General features: G+C 45.9%; 1 protein-coding gene across 3 annotated transcripts in view; it reads right to left on the reverse strand.

The window, feature by feature from the left end:
- Positions 1 to 382: 382 nt before the first annotated feature.
- rarga (retinoic acid receptor gamma a) overlaps positions 383 to 15,733 on the reverse strand; it is a 41,667-nt gene continuing 26,316 nt past the window's right edge. For all 3 annotated transcript variants that reach the window (XM_031844626.1, XM_031844627.1, XM_031844628.1), the window contains 7 exons: positions 5,817 to 5,965; positions 5,258 to 5,399; positions 4,083 to 4,246; positions 3,501 to 3,677; positions 3,002 to 3,206; positions 2,583 to 2,741; positions 383 to 2,362 (listed from right to left, as the gene is read on the reverse strand). In XM_031844626.1, the coding sequence (XP_031700486.1) occupies positions 1,995 to 2,362; positions 2,583 to 2,741; positions 3,002 to 3,206; positions 3,501 to 3,677; positions 4,083 to 4,246; positions 5,258 to 5,399; positions 5,817 to 5,965 (1,364 nt within the window). In that variant the 3' untranslated portion in view covers positions 383 to 1,994. The remainder of the gene's footprint in view (positions 2,363 to 2,582; positions 2,742 to 3,001; positions 3,207 to 3,500; positions 3,678 to 4,082; positions 4,247 to 5,257; positions 5,400 to 5,816; positions 5,966 to 15,733) is intronic.

Here is a 15,733-nt window from a genome sequence, read left to right on the forward strand (position 1 = left end):
ACACACACACACACACACACACACACACACACACACACACACACACAAACTGAGGAGACCTGCCCATAAGAAGATGGGACCTCTCGCCGCTACAGAAAGAATGTTCATATTGCTTCAAAGAGAGACAGAAAAAAAAACCTCTGTACTGTATATCAGCCGCACTCTGAGACAATTTGGCAATAAAGAAATGATACATGAGAACACATAATCCTCCACAGCTCGTTCAAAGAGAAGTGAGGATGTACACAGGAAGACAAGACGATATAATGGCTTTTGGGATGAGAAGGCAGTTTTCTGCTTGGATGCCAGCACGGGCACAGGCGGCGCAGTGATGATGACTACGATGATATGTCCCCTTATGGGAGAGTCAGGCTGGCACCCATGCTGATTCTCAGACTTGTCACCTTCTATGTACACGCATGGAGTTGAGCTGATCAAAACGGAGTCAAGAATACACACATAAATATTGCCTGTTTCTAGCGAGCCTGAATGCAGCGAGAGTTTGGTCCTTACTGAAAAGCCCTGAGTCTGAATCCAAAGTGTCTTACATGAAGATTCCTGCTTTCGACTTGCATATGTCTTTGATCGTTGTGTTGATGCACGATGCTGCTATGTATGTATGTATGTATGTATGGATGTCTTTTTGTCCGTGCTGAAAGTGTGCATTTGTCTACTGACATCATCGGGGAGTGCTCTAAGGTTGATTGTATTGTACAGTTGATGCTATCATCAGTTTGGAAATGCTAACGCAAATATAAGCTCCCGGACAGTAACTCTACTCTCGGCGGACAAGATGTGCCTTACTCGAATAGAGGATCACAAAAGTGCTACATATTCGGTCAAGTGTAAATCTCTTGTCCGGGCACTTGATGACAGGTATCTGCTACAACTGAGGGTAGTGAGATCGGAGTGTGCGTATGACATGTATGTTTGTGTGTGCATTTGTGTGTTCGTGCATGTGTGAGTGACCGCGCTGCTGTGAGGATCGCTGGATGGTAGCTGGAGTTCCTGCCAGTAGTCAAACTCATGCTACCAAGATGACTTTTCCTAACTTTGGCACAAAGATACTTACTTTCCGCACTGACAGCATTAGTCGGCTGCAACGAGAATAATGCCAATTCCCTGATAACAGAAACTGATTAAGTCACTGCAACATAACAATAGTCCTCTGGGTTGATTATCATTGACATCCACAGTGAGCCAAAGTGCCCAAAAAAGCCCCAGCTAAGCATATATAGCTGATAAGGAAGACCCAGCCAGTTCTGATTACCCTTCTTTCCCTCAGAATATCTTCTCAGGAAAGCTCTTCAAAGAAAAAAAAAAACTTGTCTAAAAGGATTCATATATAAAACCAGAATAACAAATAAAGACAAAAATATCATGGTATATAGATATGTATGGACTTATTCATAAATTGAAAAAAAAAGAAAAGTAAAATTGAAAACAATATTCAAAAGCAATAACCACAAAAACAAAAGATTAGCATACTCGATTTGGTTTTGCCCTGTACTCTTGTTGTCTTTTGAGAAATGTGCTTGTTGTAATCCATCGGAATCAACTGCTCAATTCTGGTGTCTGGTTTGGCCTTTCCCTATTTCGATATTAACAACAACAGTGGAAGAAAAAGAGACATTAAGCTTTCTCAAAGAGGTTCTGTTTGTCACGGTAACTTGCCTCTTGGCTATGCCAGGAGTTCATATGATTTACTGTCATCTCTCCTTTACTTTATTTTTTCTGTAGTTCACTTGTCATGGACCATGTGGCCTGAGTTAGAAGTGTCTGTACACATAAGGCTCCGCTGTGCCCCGCTGTGGAGGACACGGTGATGTGTAGTACGAGGGAAGGCCAGCATTTTGTTGAGGTGGGAGAGTGAGTGAGGTTGTGTTGTTTGTCTCAATGTATGTTTGAGTGTGCGTATACGTGTGTGTGCGTGTGTTTATATGTGTGTTTGAACCTGTATGTGCATGAGTGTGTGTATGTTTGAAATGCTCTGTTCACTGCGCCCTCCCAACAATGCCTTTCCTCGACCCATCTATGGCATCCGGAATGCCCCAGGGCTCCCCATCACTGTCCGAGCCCCTGTCTCGATCTTCATCCCCCACGTCGTCATCGTCGTCTTCATCCTCCTCCGGCGATGGCTCGCTGCCGTTCTCTGTGGCCCAGCTGTCGTCCTCATCCTCAGCCTCCTGCTTGACCTGGGCCGGTGGTGGAGGTGGCGGCGGTGGCGGCGGTGGCGGAGGTGGCGGGCTCTCGTTGTCCTCTGTTTGGTCTTCGAAGGCCTCTGGGTTCTCGAGCATCTCCCTGATCAAAGGAGGCATTGGCCCCGGGATCTCCATCTTCAGAGTGATGGCTCTCTCGGCACCTGGAAGCAGAGAACATGGTGATGATAGATGATTATAATCCTGTTACGTATTCCCTGCCACAAAGAGGACACAAATGAAACACCAGAAGACTGAGGCTAGTAGAGATTCAGGGACTTATTTACAAAGCCCTCTTTGTCGGTATTATGAATTGGTTATGACAGTGTTCAAGCCTTTTTCAAAATCAGAATTTGTTCTAGGAATTAGTCTCTCCACACTAACCCTTAGTGCTGATGCCCCTGAGGTCGGTGATCTTCATCAGCATGCGGGGGAACATGTGAGGTTTGTTGGGACGACGGCGGCGGGCGTAGATCTTCAGAGCCTCAAGTAGAGGCTCTTGCAGCTTATCCACTTTCTGGGGCTCCTCCAGATCCATACGGTCTGATGAAGTGTGCAGAAAACACATTGTAGTCTTTATTATTGACCAGAAATGTACATTGTCATAAAAAGTTTAATAATTGTAGAACGTTCTAATATACTTTAAATAATTTTACAAATCAAAAAGTAATATTTATATATTTATATTTTCTCTGCAATACTAATCCTGTCAAAGCAGTGAAAGGAATGCTGACACAAAGATTTACTAAAGCCACTTCCTCCTTTATAGTTGATGTTGTCAGTGTGTGTACACACTGCAGTACCTCCACAGATGAGGCAGATGGCGCTAAGGAGGCCAGTCTCTGTGTCGTCCATCTCCAGGGGTAGAAGCTGGCCAGCAAAGGCAAACACCAGGTCTGTGAGAGGTCCGAAACCGGCGTTGTGCATCTGAGTCCGGTTCAGAGTCAGGCCATCTGAGAAGGTCATAGTGTCCTGTTCTGGAGTGTAGCGTGTGCAGATCCTCAGCATCTGTGAGCACAAGAAGGTGAAAAATATTATGTAATGGGGATTTAACAAGGTTTTCTGCAGCACAAAGTATTGGCAGTAGCTCAACTCATAGATATTAGCTCAACGTGTCTAGTGTGTATAACTATTTTCACACCAAGGATTAAGTAGGCTCAGCATTATTTGTGCAAACCTTCATGCACTACCACTTTTCACCACCAGATGCAAGTATTCCCTCATCTGTCAAGCAAACTGATTTTGTAAGAAAAGAGCAAGTGAAGAGGACAAAAGGGAACAACAAAGACAACGGTTCCTCACCAGTATGTCCAGGCAGGCTGACTTAAGTAGAGTGATCTGGTCAGCGATGGTGAGGGTGGTGAAACCTGGCAGCCGCTTGGCGAATTCCACAATCTTGATGATGCATTTGGTGGAGAGCTCACTGAACTTGTCCCATAACCCCAGATCCAGCTGAACCCGGGTGTCTGAGCTGGAGTTCTGAACACACACAGATCAGTATATTGTTACAGAGGTGGTGTACAACCCCGTCCGCATTGAGGGCAAGCGTGTCCGAGCCTCACAACATATTTACATTTTACATCAATCAAAGGGGGGGAAAAAAAGCCATTTACATGTTGCATCAATCATTCAGAGGCCACACAGATGGCTTAATGGGGAACTGAATTAGTTAAACCACCACTATGTTGGGAAAGCTACGGTGAATTTAGATCTTTGCATGCAATCTGGGAGCCCTCAGTGACGGCATAGCTTGAGGAATGTTACCACACACAGTATGAGTGAACAGTGGTGTAGGGTATGTGTGTGAGTGTGTGTGTGTGTGTGTGTGTGTGTGTGTGTGTGTGTGTGTGTGTGTGTGTGTGCACGCGCGCGCGTGTGACTTACGGTGGTATATTTGCCCAATTGGCAAAGTGATGGGAAGGTTTCTTTGTGAGCTTTGCTGACTTTATTGACCAACTCCTCCAGTTCTCCACTTAGCTCATAGCTCTCTGGAAGCACCAACTCCTCCTTCACATCCTTCTTCTTTTTGTTTCTGTCATTGCGCACCGCTTTTTTAAAGAAAAAACAAGATGAAACACACATCAGCTACGAAATGTCCCTCTTCTTTATCTGCGATCACATGTGAAAACATCCACAGCACTCATGCTCTGTGTCTTTTACCACTGTCACTGTGAAAAAATTGCGACGGAGATTTGCTCTTAACAGTATTAACATATTTCCTTTCGCACGGGACGGACACTGGCTATCTCTTTCTTATCGCCCGCTCTCTTCCTTGTCCATCTCTCTATCCACTTGACCGGTGCACATAAGCCAGTCCTCCGCTCTCTGCCTCCTCTCCCTCCTCCTCCCCGACTTTCCTTCCTCTCAGGATATCCAGTAATAGCAGAGGCACAATGTGATCCCGGTCTTAACACACATCCCACACAAACATTACACCCACATACATGTCCCACGGGCTCTGTGAAGGGCAAGAAACTGCCAATTACACACACACACAGAAGGTCAAACTAAACGGGTCACAACTGGGTTTTTGATTTCGGTACACTGGATGAATCCTGAAACCATGAGCTTTGTCAAAACCGAAAATCTTGTTTTCTGATCTGTTGTCGTTATGAATGAAAGCAGTGTCTGTGCTGGCCAGAGGGGCGAGGTTCTGTTGTGAAACAGGAAGTCAGAAATCATTTTGTAAAGAGATTAGTCATATGATTGGACAGTGCCCAGCCTCGCCCCGATCACCACCCCTGGTAGGCTCATCATCTGCTTCTGCCTCTCCGCTGCATAGTTTCCCAGAGTCTCTGACTGAACATTAATAGATCAATAAATTCACACTGTGTGAATCAGGTCAGAGCTTTCCCTTTGTGGTAAAACATCTGATCTAAGTAGAATCCAAGCTGCTTGCCAATGTTTCCAAGGTACTCGGTATATCATACTGTGTCTTGATCTATGACTGAAAGAGTCTTGTGTGTGTGTGTGTGTCTGTGGATATTCACATGCGAGTGAATATCCATGTTTTGGAAGTTGGTCTCTCTATCTCTTGACTCCAGTCCAGTAGGGCTCACCTTCCTTGGACATGCCGACCTCAAAGCACTTCTGCAGTCTGCAGTACTGGCAGCGGTTGCGTGTGACCTTGTTAATCTGACAGTTCTTGTCTCGGTGGCAGGTGTACACCATGTTCTTCTGGATACTGCGGCGGAAGAAACCCTGGAGCACCAGGAAGCAAGAGACAAAAGGGACGAGATTGAACGATTGTGTGTTATAGTCAAGTCATCAAATTCAGAATGTGTTATTTAACTGTTTCTCGTTCAGAATAACTCTTCTTTCCGCTATCTTTTCTAACCTGAACCCTAAAGTGAAGAGTGAAAAACTTTTTAAACTTTGTAATGTTCTGATTGGGTCTTTTCACTTTTTTTTTTTCTTTCGTCTTAGTTATTCCATTTTCCCCCACTACGATCTAACCCACATTACAGAAGTAGCTTCAGACTGCCTACTATAAAGCCCTTTCCTTCTTATCTTGATGAAAAGGCAGGTAACTAACTCTAGCAACCCAGCGTTTTTCTAAATGTATGTAATAAGTAAAGACAAAGCAGAGCTCAAAAGGCTCTGGCAGGTTCTTCTCACCTTGCAGCCTTCACAGGAGCTGACCCCGTAGTGGTACCCTGAGGACTTGTCCTGGCACACAAAGCAGGGCTTGTAGACACGAGGTGGGGGAGGTGGAGACGGAGAACTGGGTACCATCTCCTCTGAGCTGGTGCTCTGGGTCTCCACCGCTATGGAGAAGAAGAAAAAAAGACAGCGAAGCACATGAGCACATGATTTGTCACATATCCCTGTCCTACGGCGAGTCAGAAATGTCAAATGTGCACTTGTCAATGAATGTAGCAGATGTGGATAATCGAGTGTGTTCAACTGCATTCAAACATGATATGACAGCTGACAGCATTTCCTTTTCCATTTGATTTGTGATGCCAGCAAGAGATTCTAAGTAACAATTACGTTCGGTGGGCCTGGAGGTGGATTGAGATACATTATCATATATTGCTTTTTAGCTTGACTTTCTTGTGTGATAAGATAAGAGAGAAAGAGTGGAATATTATGAGGCAACTGTTTCTATTTCCAGGCACCAATTCTCACCATAAGGGGAAGCACTCAGGTGCATGTTTGGGGAGATTATTGTTTTGTGTCAACACAGAGAAACAAAGGAAGAATGATTGTCTGACAGCAGAGACAAAACAGTTTTTTGCTGCGGTAAGCAGGAGCGCTGTTGATGGACAGCCATTCTGATAAGGCCAGGTAACAGAGTGAGCTGTTGCAGCCAAGAGTCAAAGCTGGCTCTTCCTCATTCCACAGACTCATGATGACATCTTGCACGCAGAGAGTAGAGAAATGTAGAACACGCATGCATGCAAAGCCCTCCTTCTACTTTTTAAACTGGAACACAACCTGTGACGTCAGAGAAACCTTGAGTCACATATTTGCTATGGTACATTAAACTTCAATATATTCCAAAGAGGAACACATACAGGCTCTTTTGGATGCTCAAGTGTGCAGCGTATGGATTCCATACTTCCCCTGAGAAACATAAGCTGCTGCACACACACAGGACCAGATCCTCGTCACACATGCTAGCCTGCACAAACTCACGGACACACATGTTGCTCGGGGAAAGTATGGAATCCATACGCTGCACACTTGAACATCCACTTACCCAGCAACACCTCTCTCAACTCTCACCCTTAGTTACCCTCAAACTTCAACCCCCAATACTGCATCCCACCACCCCCTGACACACAAACCCTATTTTCTCTTGTTTCCTGGCCCTAAATTCCTCAGTGCAGCCCTGCCAGGTTTTAATAGAGGCCCAGGCTCGTAAGGCGGCCTATAAAGGCGGTCCCATGGCTGGACTGGAGGCCCCAGCCTGGCTGGCCTACACTTTATAGGGACTCGGTCACCTTGGGCAGCTATTCACACCACCAGCTGTAGCTCCCAACCCGTAAAAAAAGCCAATCATAAAATAAAAAACAGGGAGGCTCTAAAATTCTAACTTTTACTGCCCCCCCCCCGCACCTTCAATGGAAAGCACAGAGGGTTAGCCTAAACTTAACCTACACCCCCCTCTCTCTGACACCCAAGGCTGAAGCAAGAACCACCAGCTTGTCTTTTTACAAGAGAGGGAAGACTTCAAAAAGAAGAAAAAAAAAGGGGAATAAAAAGAGGAATTTGATAAAAAACAGAGAAAGGGGCAGAGGGGGAAAGGGAGAAAGGTGGAGGAGAAGACCCTGTTGCTCCTGAGGGCAAGTCTTGTTCAAGACCAAGCTGACCATTAGTACCACTGCTGCTACAGCTGCTGTGACTGCCCAGCTACTACCTCATTAATGATAGAAACAGAGCGAGCAGCGGGCCACATCATTTGTGGCCCGCTGCTCAAACATCTGTTTTTCATATGCATTTTTATATTTCACTATTCAGAATCCACATTCAAATTCCTGCTTTGAAAGCTCTACTTTGCTGGAGGCAAAGATGTTTTCCATTAGTTTAAATAGCAATACCGAAGCCAAATGTGCAAATCAATCTCAAACCTGAAGTTTACACCCGCTGAATGTTTCTACAGCAGTTCTCATATCTCCCTGGCCAGAATGTAACAAAGCAGCAGGGTCAGAGGGAGAGCAGAAACCCTCTGAACGTGCCATGAACCTCCGTGTTTATGCAATAATAACAGCAGCAAATGAGGCTCCAGACCGAGTGCTGACAACCCCTTAGAAAAGGACAAACCATATGTGGCGTCAAGTAACGAACACTGACTGACACCGTCTAAATGGAGGAAGAAAGCGAGCCAAAGAGAGAAAGGCCATCCTGGAGAAAACTCGGGCAGCGATGAGAGAGAAAATACATCAGGCTCCATCAACACGTTGAACCTGGTTCCTGCCAGAGAACATGACTCCTGAACCCGCCTCCCAGACTTCGCCTCATTCAGCCCGCTCCATCCAAATCCCCTGCACCACTTACCCCAGGGCGCCACAGTGAGAGAGCCCTTTCAGGCAGCCCCTTTCCCCAGTCTCCTCAACTCAGCTCATCGCTGTTTAGAAAACAAAGCCCTGTGAAATGAGAGGCCCTCCTTATCAGCGCTCCGAGGCCTGGGGCACCATTTGCATGACAATCCGCCGGCCGAGGCCTGTGAGTCGATGACGGACGGATGAGATGAGAGGACTGGGATAGGTGGGTGGCTGCTGTTGTTGGGGGAGGAGAAGAGGATAAGAGAGGCAGGAAGGAGGGATAGTTGTGTTACCAGTAGCCACTGTTCGTTTCCTGCTAAGTATCAGTTTACTCCCTAATCCCTTCTCTCAATGCTCTCTGTGCACAAGTGGCCCAGCTGCACTGCCCAGGCCTAATCCCCTGGTTAAATACACTCACGGATACCATTCAAGGGCTACAAACTACAAACGGCCTCGGGAGGATAATATTCACTGGCTACAAGCAACAACAATCCTCCCTCCCCTGCATTACACTAAAGTGCTTCAGCGTGAGTGGGATGCGCAGTACATCATTCTCAACAACCTCATTAGATGTGAAATGTAACTGCACACGACAGAAATAGCTGTTTGGCTGAAGGTGACTTCAACTAGGTCAATTGCATTAAATTCTAGGTCAGGTCAACTGGGCTATTTGACGTCCCTTTAGATTCGACAGATACAAAGGGAAGGAAAAAGATTGAATCGGAAGAGATTATAAAGAAAAACAGGAAACTTTCTGGTAACACTGAAGCTGCCTGCTGTTCACTCAACTGGAAAGGGTGTTTCTAATGTATGTGAGCAAAGACCGTGACTATGCAGCTTGTGCTTTGTGTTGCAACACACTCCTTTTAACTGAGCAGCATATGACATTCTGGCAGGGTTACAAGTATTCTTTCACAATAGGCTTGCAGATTATGTCTACGTGACTTGTTGATGTGATTGAATCTTCAGCGGGACGCTGTTCCAGGATCTAGTCTTGGCATGTGACAGCAAATGCACAGGCTATGTGAGGACAGTGTCCATACTTTAAAGTACATGAGTGAATGGCACAGACAGATTTCTGTGTTTATGTTGTGTGCAACTCCAGCCAACGGCCCTGCCCAATCTTTGCAGCCTCTATTTGATTTGCAAATGCAGGACTGTTTGTAACAGTGCGCTATAGTGAGCTCCACTGTTCTCCATTAAAATATCCTCCTTGTGCGTGCGTGCGTGCGTGCGTGCGTGCGTGCGTGCGTGCGTGCGTGCGTGTGGGCAGCTCATTGTGTGGAAGTTATTTTCTGTCCGTGTTAAACTGCAAGCACAGGCATGTGGGGCCTTTGTCTCCATCTCTACCTTCATTAAACAGCTTGTACAGCTTGCGTGTTCTTGTCGAATGCACCGAGCAGTAAAAGAGTGTGTGAGACTTGAAGGCAGTGTGTGAGAGAGAGGCACACAGTAGGGCTCACTGTGAAAAGAGGGGTGGGCATTGGGCAGACAGCAGTGGCAGAAGGGGAGCAGATTGAGAGAGGTTGGTGAACAGTGGGCTGGAAGACTTGCTGGCACACTAGGTGGGGCCTTTGAGGGTGCCGTTGGCCCTCTCTACCCCATGGCAGAGGCTACAGCTCCACAGGCTCCACTGAGTGACCAGAAACCCACTGAAAGGTTTCTATGAAGAACTGGGCTTCGTAAAAGAGGAAGTTAAAGTACCACACCCTTGTCAGTAGTGCCAGCAAGTTTCACTCTCCTTCTCTGCCCACGTCTTCCTGCCATCCCTCTGAGGCTTCTGCTTCAAGGTCCCACATAACAGCCTAGTTTCCTTCCTCTTGTCAGTCTTTCCGGAGGATCTCCGTCACTGCTTTTCTAGCCACTTCTCTGTGTCCCTCGCTGCTACACCTTCTTACATGCGCCTCCATTTCCCACAGGTCGAAATAATACTGCTGCTCTGTTCAAGCTCTGTTGCACACAATTGAGTCACCTGCAGGCTTTTAAATGGGAGGTCTATCAAGTCTCTATTGTGTCGAGTTGCACAAGCACTCACAGTGTAACCTCCCTACAACTGAGAAAGAAATGGTTTATATGGTGGGGAAGTCGGACACTGGAAGGAGTGAGGGAGGAATGTGTGTGTGCGTGTGTGTGTTGACAAGGAGGGGGGATGCTTTCATTAAAAGGTGCTGAGCAGTAGCAACACCTTTCAACAGCTGTCAGAAAGCTCATTACCTGGACTCCTACTGACACACACACACACACACATTCACTCACACGCCTGTAAAGAGGCCCCGCTAAGCTGTCTTTTAAAACAAGGTCTATGATAAAACTGGGCTGTCGACCAGGAGATTGCTCAGGTTTGAGCGGTGAAAACACATAAAGCTGGCTAGGAGTAGTGAGAAACACACACACACACACACACCTCCAGGAATTTACACCCTTCTGTCAGAACCAGCAGAAAGTCATGAAACACAGAGAGAGACAAACACGTGTGAACCCACATGACGCACACATATGATCTGAGACCAGACGGATATAAGGAGTAGAACGTTTTGGCATATGTTCATGGCTGTTTTATTTTTTTTTTTACTTTTGAGACTGACACAATGTGACATGGTGCACAAACTCCTGCCAACACACACACACACACACGCGTCTTTATCTACAGCTCCCCCGAAGAAAGTGTACAAGCAGTGCAGAGCAGGAAAGGCAGCAGGTGGGATAAGCCTGTATCCTCAGGGCACATTTTAAAAAGTGGAATTACCCTTGCAGTCTGCTGGTGCTCTCAAAACACCCTTTCTTCTTTACAGCACCTCATAAAGGGCCTTTTGATATTTTCTTGATGGAGTCGGCCAAGCCAACATTTGGCAGCAAGCGCCCCCCTTTTCCTGCACCACACAACCCTGTCAAGAAACACACGAGTTGGCTTCAAACGGACAAACTTGCCCACCGAGCTGCCTGTCCCACATGAACCCAGCAAAAAAAAAAAAAAAAAAAAGTTTCCTTCAAATGTCCTTGAACAAAACCTGAGGAAGGGGGTATTAAAAGGAGAGATGAAATTAAAGGAAACACACGTTCATTGAAAGGATTTTAGTCAGTGGCCTTTTAGGGCAAGTGCAGAAAAAAAACAGACAGTCAAGTGCAGATCTGTGGAAAAAATCTGCCCCCTCATCCCTGTGGTGAGCTCAAGCTGACTCTTCATCTGCCCACCAGAAGACAGAGAGGAACACAGCTCTCCTCCGGTGACTGCAGAGTGAACCCAAACCTGGCAATCCGGCGCAGGCTTGGGCCATTGATCATGTCAAGTAGACAGGACAACTCACGGGCAGGCGAGGAAGCAGACAGAGAGCGGCGGCAGGCAGACAGGCGAGGTGAGGAGAGAGGACAGGAGAGACATGGGAGGCAAATCCTGAGTCCTTTGATCCTCAGGTTGTTTTTCGTCCTCCCAGACTTCCTCTCACCATCTGTAGCCCTGGCTCTCACCTGTCTGTCTCTGGCAAGTCCACCAGCACTCGTTCAATAGCTATTGCTTCCTCCCAACAACAATAGAAACTTACAAAAGTAGAAGTAGCCCAGCCCCGGCTGCAGCCTTGCTCTGTCAGAGGAAGCGAGGGGAAAGGAGGATAACGTAAACAACAACAGTAGTATTCACTCCAGCTCATTGGGGAAGCACCGTAGACCAAAGCATGCAAACGCAAACCTCTTATTGGAAGGAACAAGCACACCCACAAGTAGTAACACAGTTCATTCCCACTTAACATGTAAATGAATGTGCCAAAGCATCCGCACACACTACAATAACCGTTTCCTCTTGCTTTTTGCCCTGGCGTAGCCATCTATCTAATATCTTGATCTAACAATTTGGCTTTACAGCTACAGTTTTCCTCCCTCTTTTCACAAAGGACTTTAAAGGCAGCACTATGAGAGAGAGTCAAAAGCAAAGACTGAAAGTGAAAAAAACAGATCGACAGTGAGAGGGCAGCCAGAAAATGACTGGTTTCCTGACGTCTCAGTGACTGGAAGTAGATACGTACGGGTGATTTTAGAAACACTACAACACTGGCACCAACACTCTGAGTCATACCAGACGTAGGAGTCGCTCTGAGAAACTTCTGCTTTGAGTGGTTCAGTGGAGCAATGATGCATAACAGAGTTTTTCACTTTTGCTTGGCAACCAACCGCCAACAGGTTGCCCATCTCTGCGTCTGGGTGGAGCCTGTCTGAGCACAGACAAGAAATTCAGATGGAGGCCCTGCAGTGATTCATTTCCTTCTCTGTCTGCCTCTCAGTGTATTGGAAGTTCCATGTGACATTAATGTGAGGCAACACATCTCATTTTAATATTTGGACGATAAGCATTCAGAGAATACGTCACCGAGAAAGCAAGCAATGCCCATTCAGTCAGTTCCCATAACAGAAGCACACCCTGAACTCATTCAGCGTTCCTGAACAAGGCATAAATCACTTCAAGCAGCCCCTAACGCCTCTGCTGGATCACTTCCTGTCTAACTGGCTGTCTGTCTGTCTGGCAGGTTTTCTCTCAGTGTTTTCTGGCAAGTGAGGTGCTCAAGCAGTGGAGCATGGAGCTGATGAATCCAGGCCTACTGACAGGCTCTCATTCAATCACAGGCAATACTACAGTAAAGACATGGACATATTATCTGCTAGTTTGAAGAGCATGTGATTTGTTTCTTTGTGTCCAACTATACCTGCCTGTGTGTGTGTGTGTGTGTGTGTGTGTCATGCGTGTAAGTAAGAATGCACTTCTGCAGGGATGTTTACACACAATTCAGTAATTGTCGGTTTTCCTTTACATGTGTGCATGACAAAGAGCCAGCACAGGGAATGCATCGCTGTGAATGCAATGGAGCGGGATTAAAGGTCATTATTGTGCATTGTATTCAAAATTACTACATCCAAAGTCTGGCTAAACAGAAACAGAAAATAAAATAGATAAGTCACTTTCCACAGCTGTGGAGTAGACAAATTGTAAAATTCAGACACATGCGCAAAGTAAAAGGAAAAACTGTGTTTTTGGTTAAAAAATATTACAGTAAGTTGGAGAGAAATCTGACCACTGACCAGCTGTATGTAAAGTTTTTCAAGATGTGAACACATTCTCCTGTTTACTGCCTTGACCTGATTTCTACCAATAATCTGCACTTGTAAACATCAGGGAGCGAACACAGAAACAGGCACACATGCACAAAGTGGCATCTGTTAAGTTTTCCATTGACATTCATGTTTTCACACAAAAAACTCCCAAACTGTCAGCAAAGCACACAATTACAGTCATGTTTGCTTACACACACACACACACACACACACCTGTTCCCCCTCACTGATCTACACAGGCAAAATGTACACACAAACAAATGAATGAACTAATGCAAGTTTATACAAATTAACTCATGCACCATTTCCAGACAAGAGGCCATGGCAGTTGCACATATGCACATTGGCACAATTTGACTAATGTCTAAGTGAACACAACACCAGGGGGCCTCCCTCCCCTCCCTCGGCCAACTTCTCTTCCATCACTCTCCACCCCTGAGCCCAGATTATAGCTGTACTGCACCGGCCGCCCACCACTCCCTGCCAAACACTGTCGGCTGCGTAAACACAGCCCATTCACACACACACGGAGGGAGGACAGTCAGGCTCGTCTGGGTTTCTAGTCGCGGCATGGCTGTCCGAGCCCTCCGCTTCTCATAACAGTGAGCCCCTAGCAACGCTCGAGCCAAGCTGTCAGTCAATAACATGATGGTAACAGAACTGCTATCTTCACACTCAGCTCACACATGGCTCCAAGCTGACTTACACACACTCCTATAGATGCTACACACAAATACACGTGCACAACAGCACATTGCGTGCTCACCAGTGAAAAATAAGCTCATGCATGCATGAGTACAACGCGCGCATACACATACACACACTCCCTGCCAACTCCCCACGCCTTTGTACAAGGGAAAATGTGCCTAGCAGCCAGTAAACAGCTACAATAGTAGCAGCCAGACATGGGTGTCCGGGTGGGCAGCTACAATACCTCCGTGACCAGCAAACTATTGTGAAAGAACTTACGAAAGTCCACATTATACTCTGCTGATACAGAAGGGCAAACTGTTGGCCCAGTTGCCTCATAACAGCCTGAACGGGATTCCTCGGAGTGTTTCAGCAGAGGCACTCTTTGAAACACTTTTTTAAAAAAATTCACGAAGATGGCCAGAACGTCCAATGTGACAGATTCAGCCTCCACGCAGTGGTTGATGAGTTTTATTTGCAGTGGTGTGACCGACGCTGTTGAGGGGCTATAAACTGCTGTTAGAGCAGAGCTGGATTCCAACACTGGCCTGTGGAATCCAGCCTGGCACATTGTCTGTCTCTGGATTTGACACAGCAGTCTGGGTGCCCAACGCCAGCCAAACAGGCACGTAAACACCACATACATTGACATATAGGAGTTCACATATAGACTCTACACACGCAAGCACAGGTTGACACACTCATATTTATGCATAAGCAAAAAAACACATTAAAGGGGGGCTTATGGAAATAACTTTAAGCAACTGCAGGGATTGAAACTGTTTATTTATAGGCGGCACTGCCTATTAATGGCCTTGGCTATGACTGCAGAACTGAGACAGATCTGTTAGCAAGGTGGTGTGATACACCGAGTCCTTATCCTGAAAATGGCTTCCTGCTGTGAAAATGTTTTCCATGCTGTAAAGTAATATAATACAGTGAATATTTTTTACAGCTGCTCTTGATATAGAGTATTATTAAGAATGCATATAGAAACGCACATACATACAAATACCTACACTTATAGATACATAGCCTCGTGCGCCTTTCCCCAGACGGCAGCTTAGCAAAATAGGGGCTCTCTATCCACTCACTGCACACTAACATTTGGTGCTTTTTCAACTACAGATCAAAAAAAGTTCCTCTCATGTTTCAGTTTTTTGTGCATTTTATGTTGAACTCATCTTTACTTCAAACAGCTCATTTAGTTGCATTAGAATAATTGTTTTCAGAGACAAGTGAAGGCCTTTCATCGGTCATATCAATTTCGACTCAGTGACCTTGGACCAGCTCACTACTTAAGCCTTTTAACTTCAGCACATTAATTTGACATTATCTTGAAAGGATCAACAAGGTTTATGTATATATAACAGCACTGACAAGTCCTCATTAGACCAGCAACCACGGTACTCTGTCTCCTTCATTCTCTGTCATACACACACACACCACCCCCTTACCCAAGATACCACTATCTATTCCCAGTCCTGCCCCCTCAGGCATTGTAATCTTTTAATTGAATCTTTTGTAATTATAATGAAATAACTGCGGACTTCCATCAGGGAGAAAATGATCGGGGGCCAGAATGTGCCAGCGGTCACAGGAAGCTCTTATTTCTCTGCCATTGCTGCTGAGATATACCCCCATTTCAATTAGCTCCTCAATTCACATTTGAACAGCACATTAAGGTAAAACAAAGAGACGTATGTGCCTATGTGTGTGTGTGTGTGTGTGTGTGTGTGTGTGTGTGTGTGTGTGTGT

The sequence above is a fragment of the Anarrhichthys ocellatus genome, unplaced genomic scaffold, assembly GCF_004355925.1.
Source record: "Anarrhichthys ocellatus isolate YVR2014 unplaced genomic scaffold, GSC_Weel_1.0 scaffold5, whole genome shotgun sequence".
In the NCBI taxonomy this organism is placed as follows: domain Eukaryota; kingdom Metazoa; phylum Chordata; class Actinopteri; order Perciformes; family Anarhichadidae; genus Anarrhichthys; species Anarrhichthys ocellatus.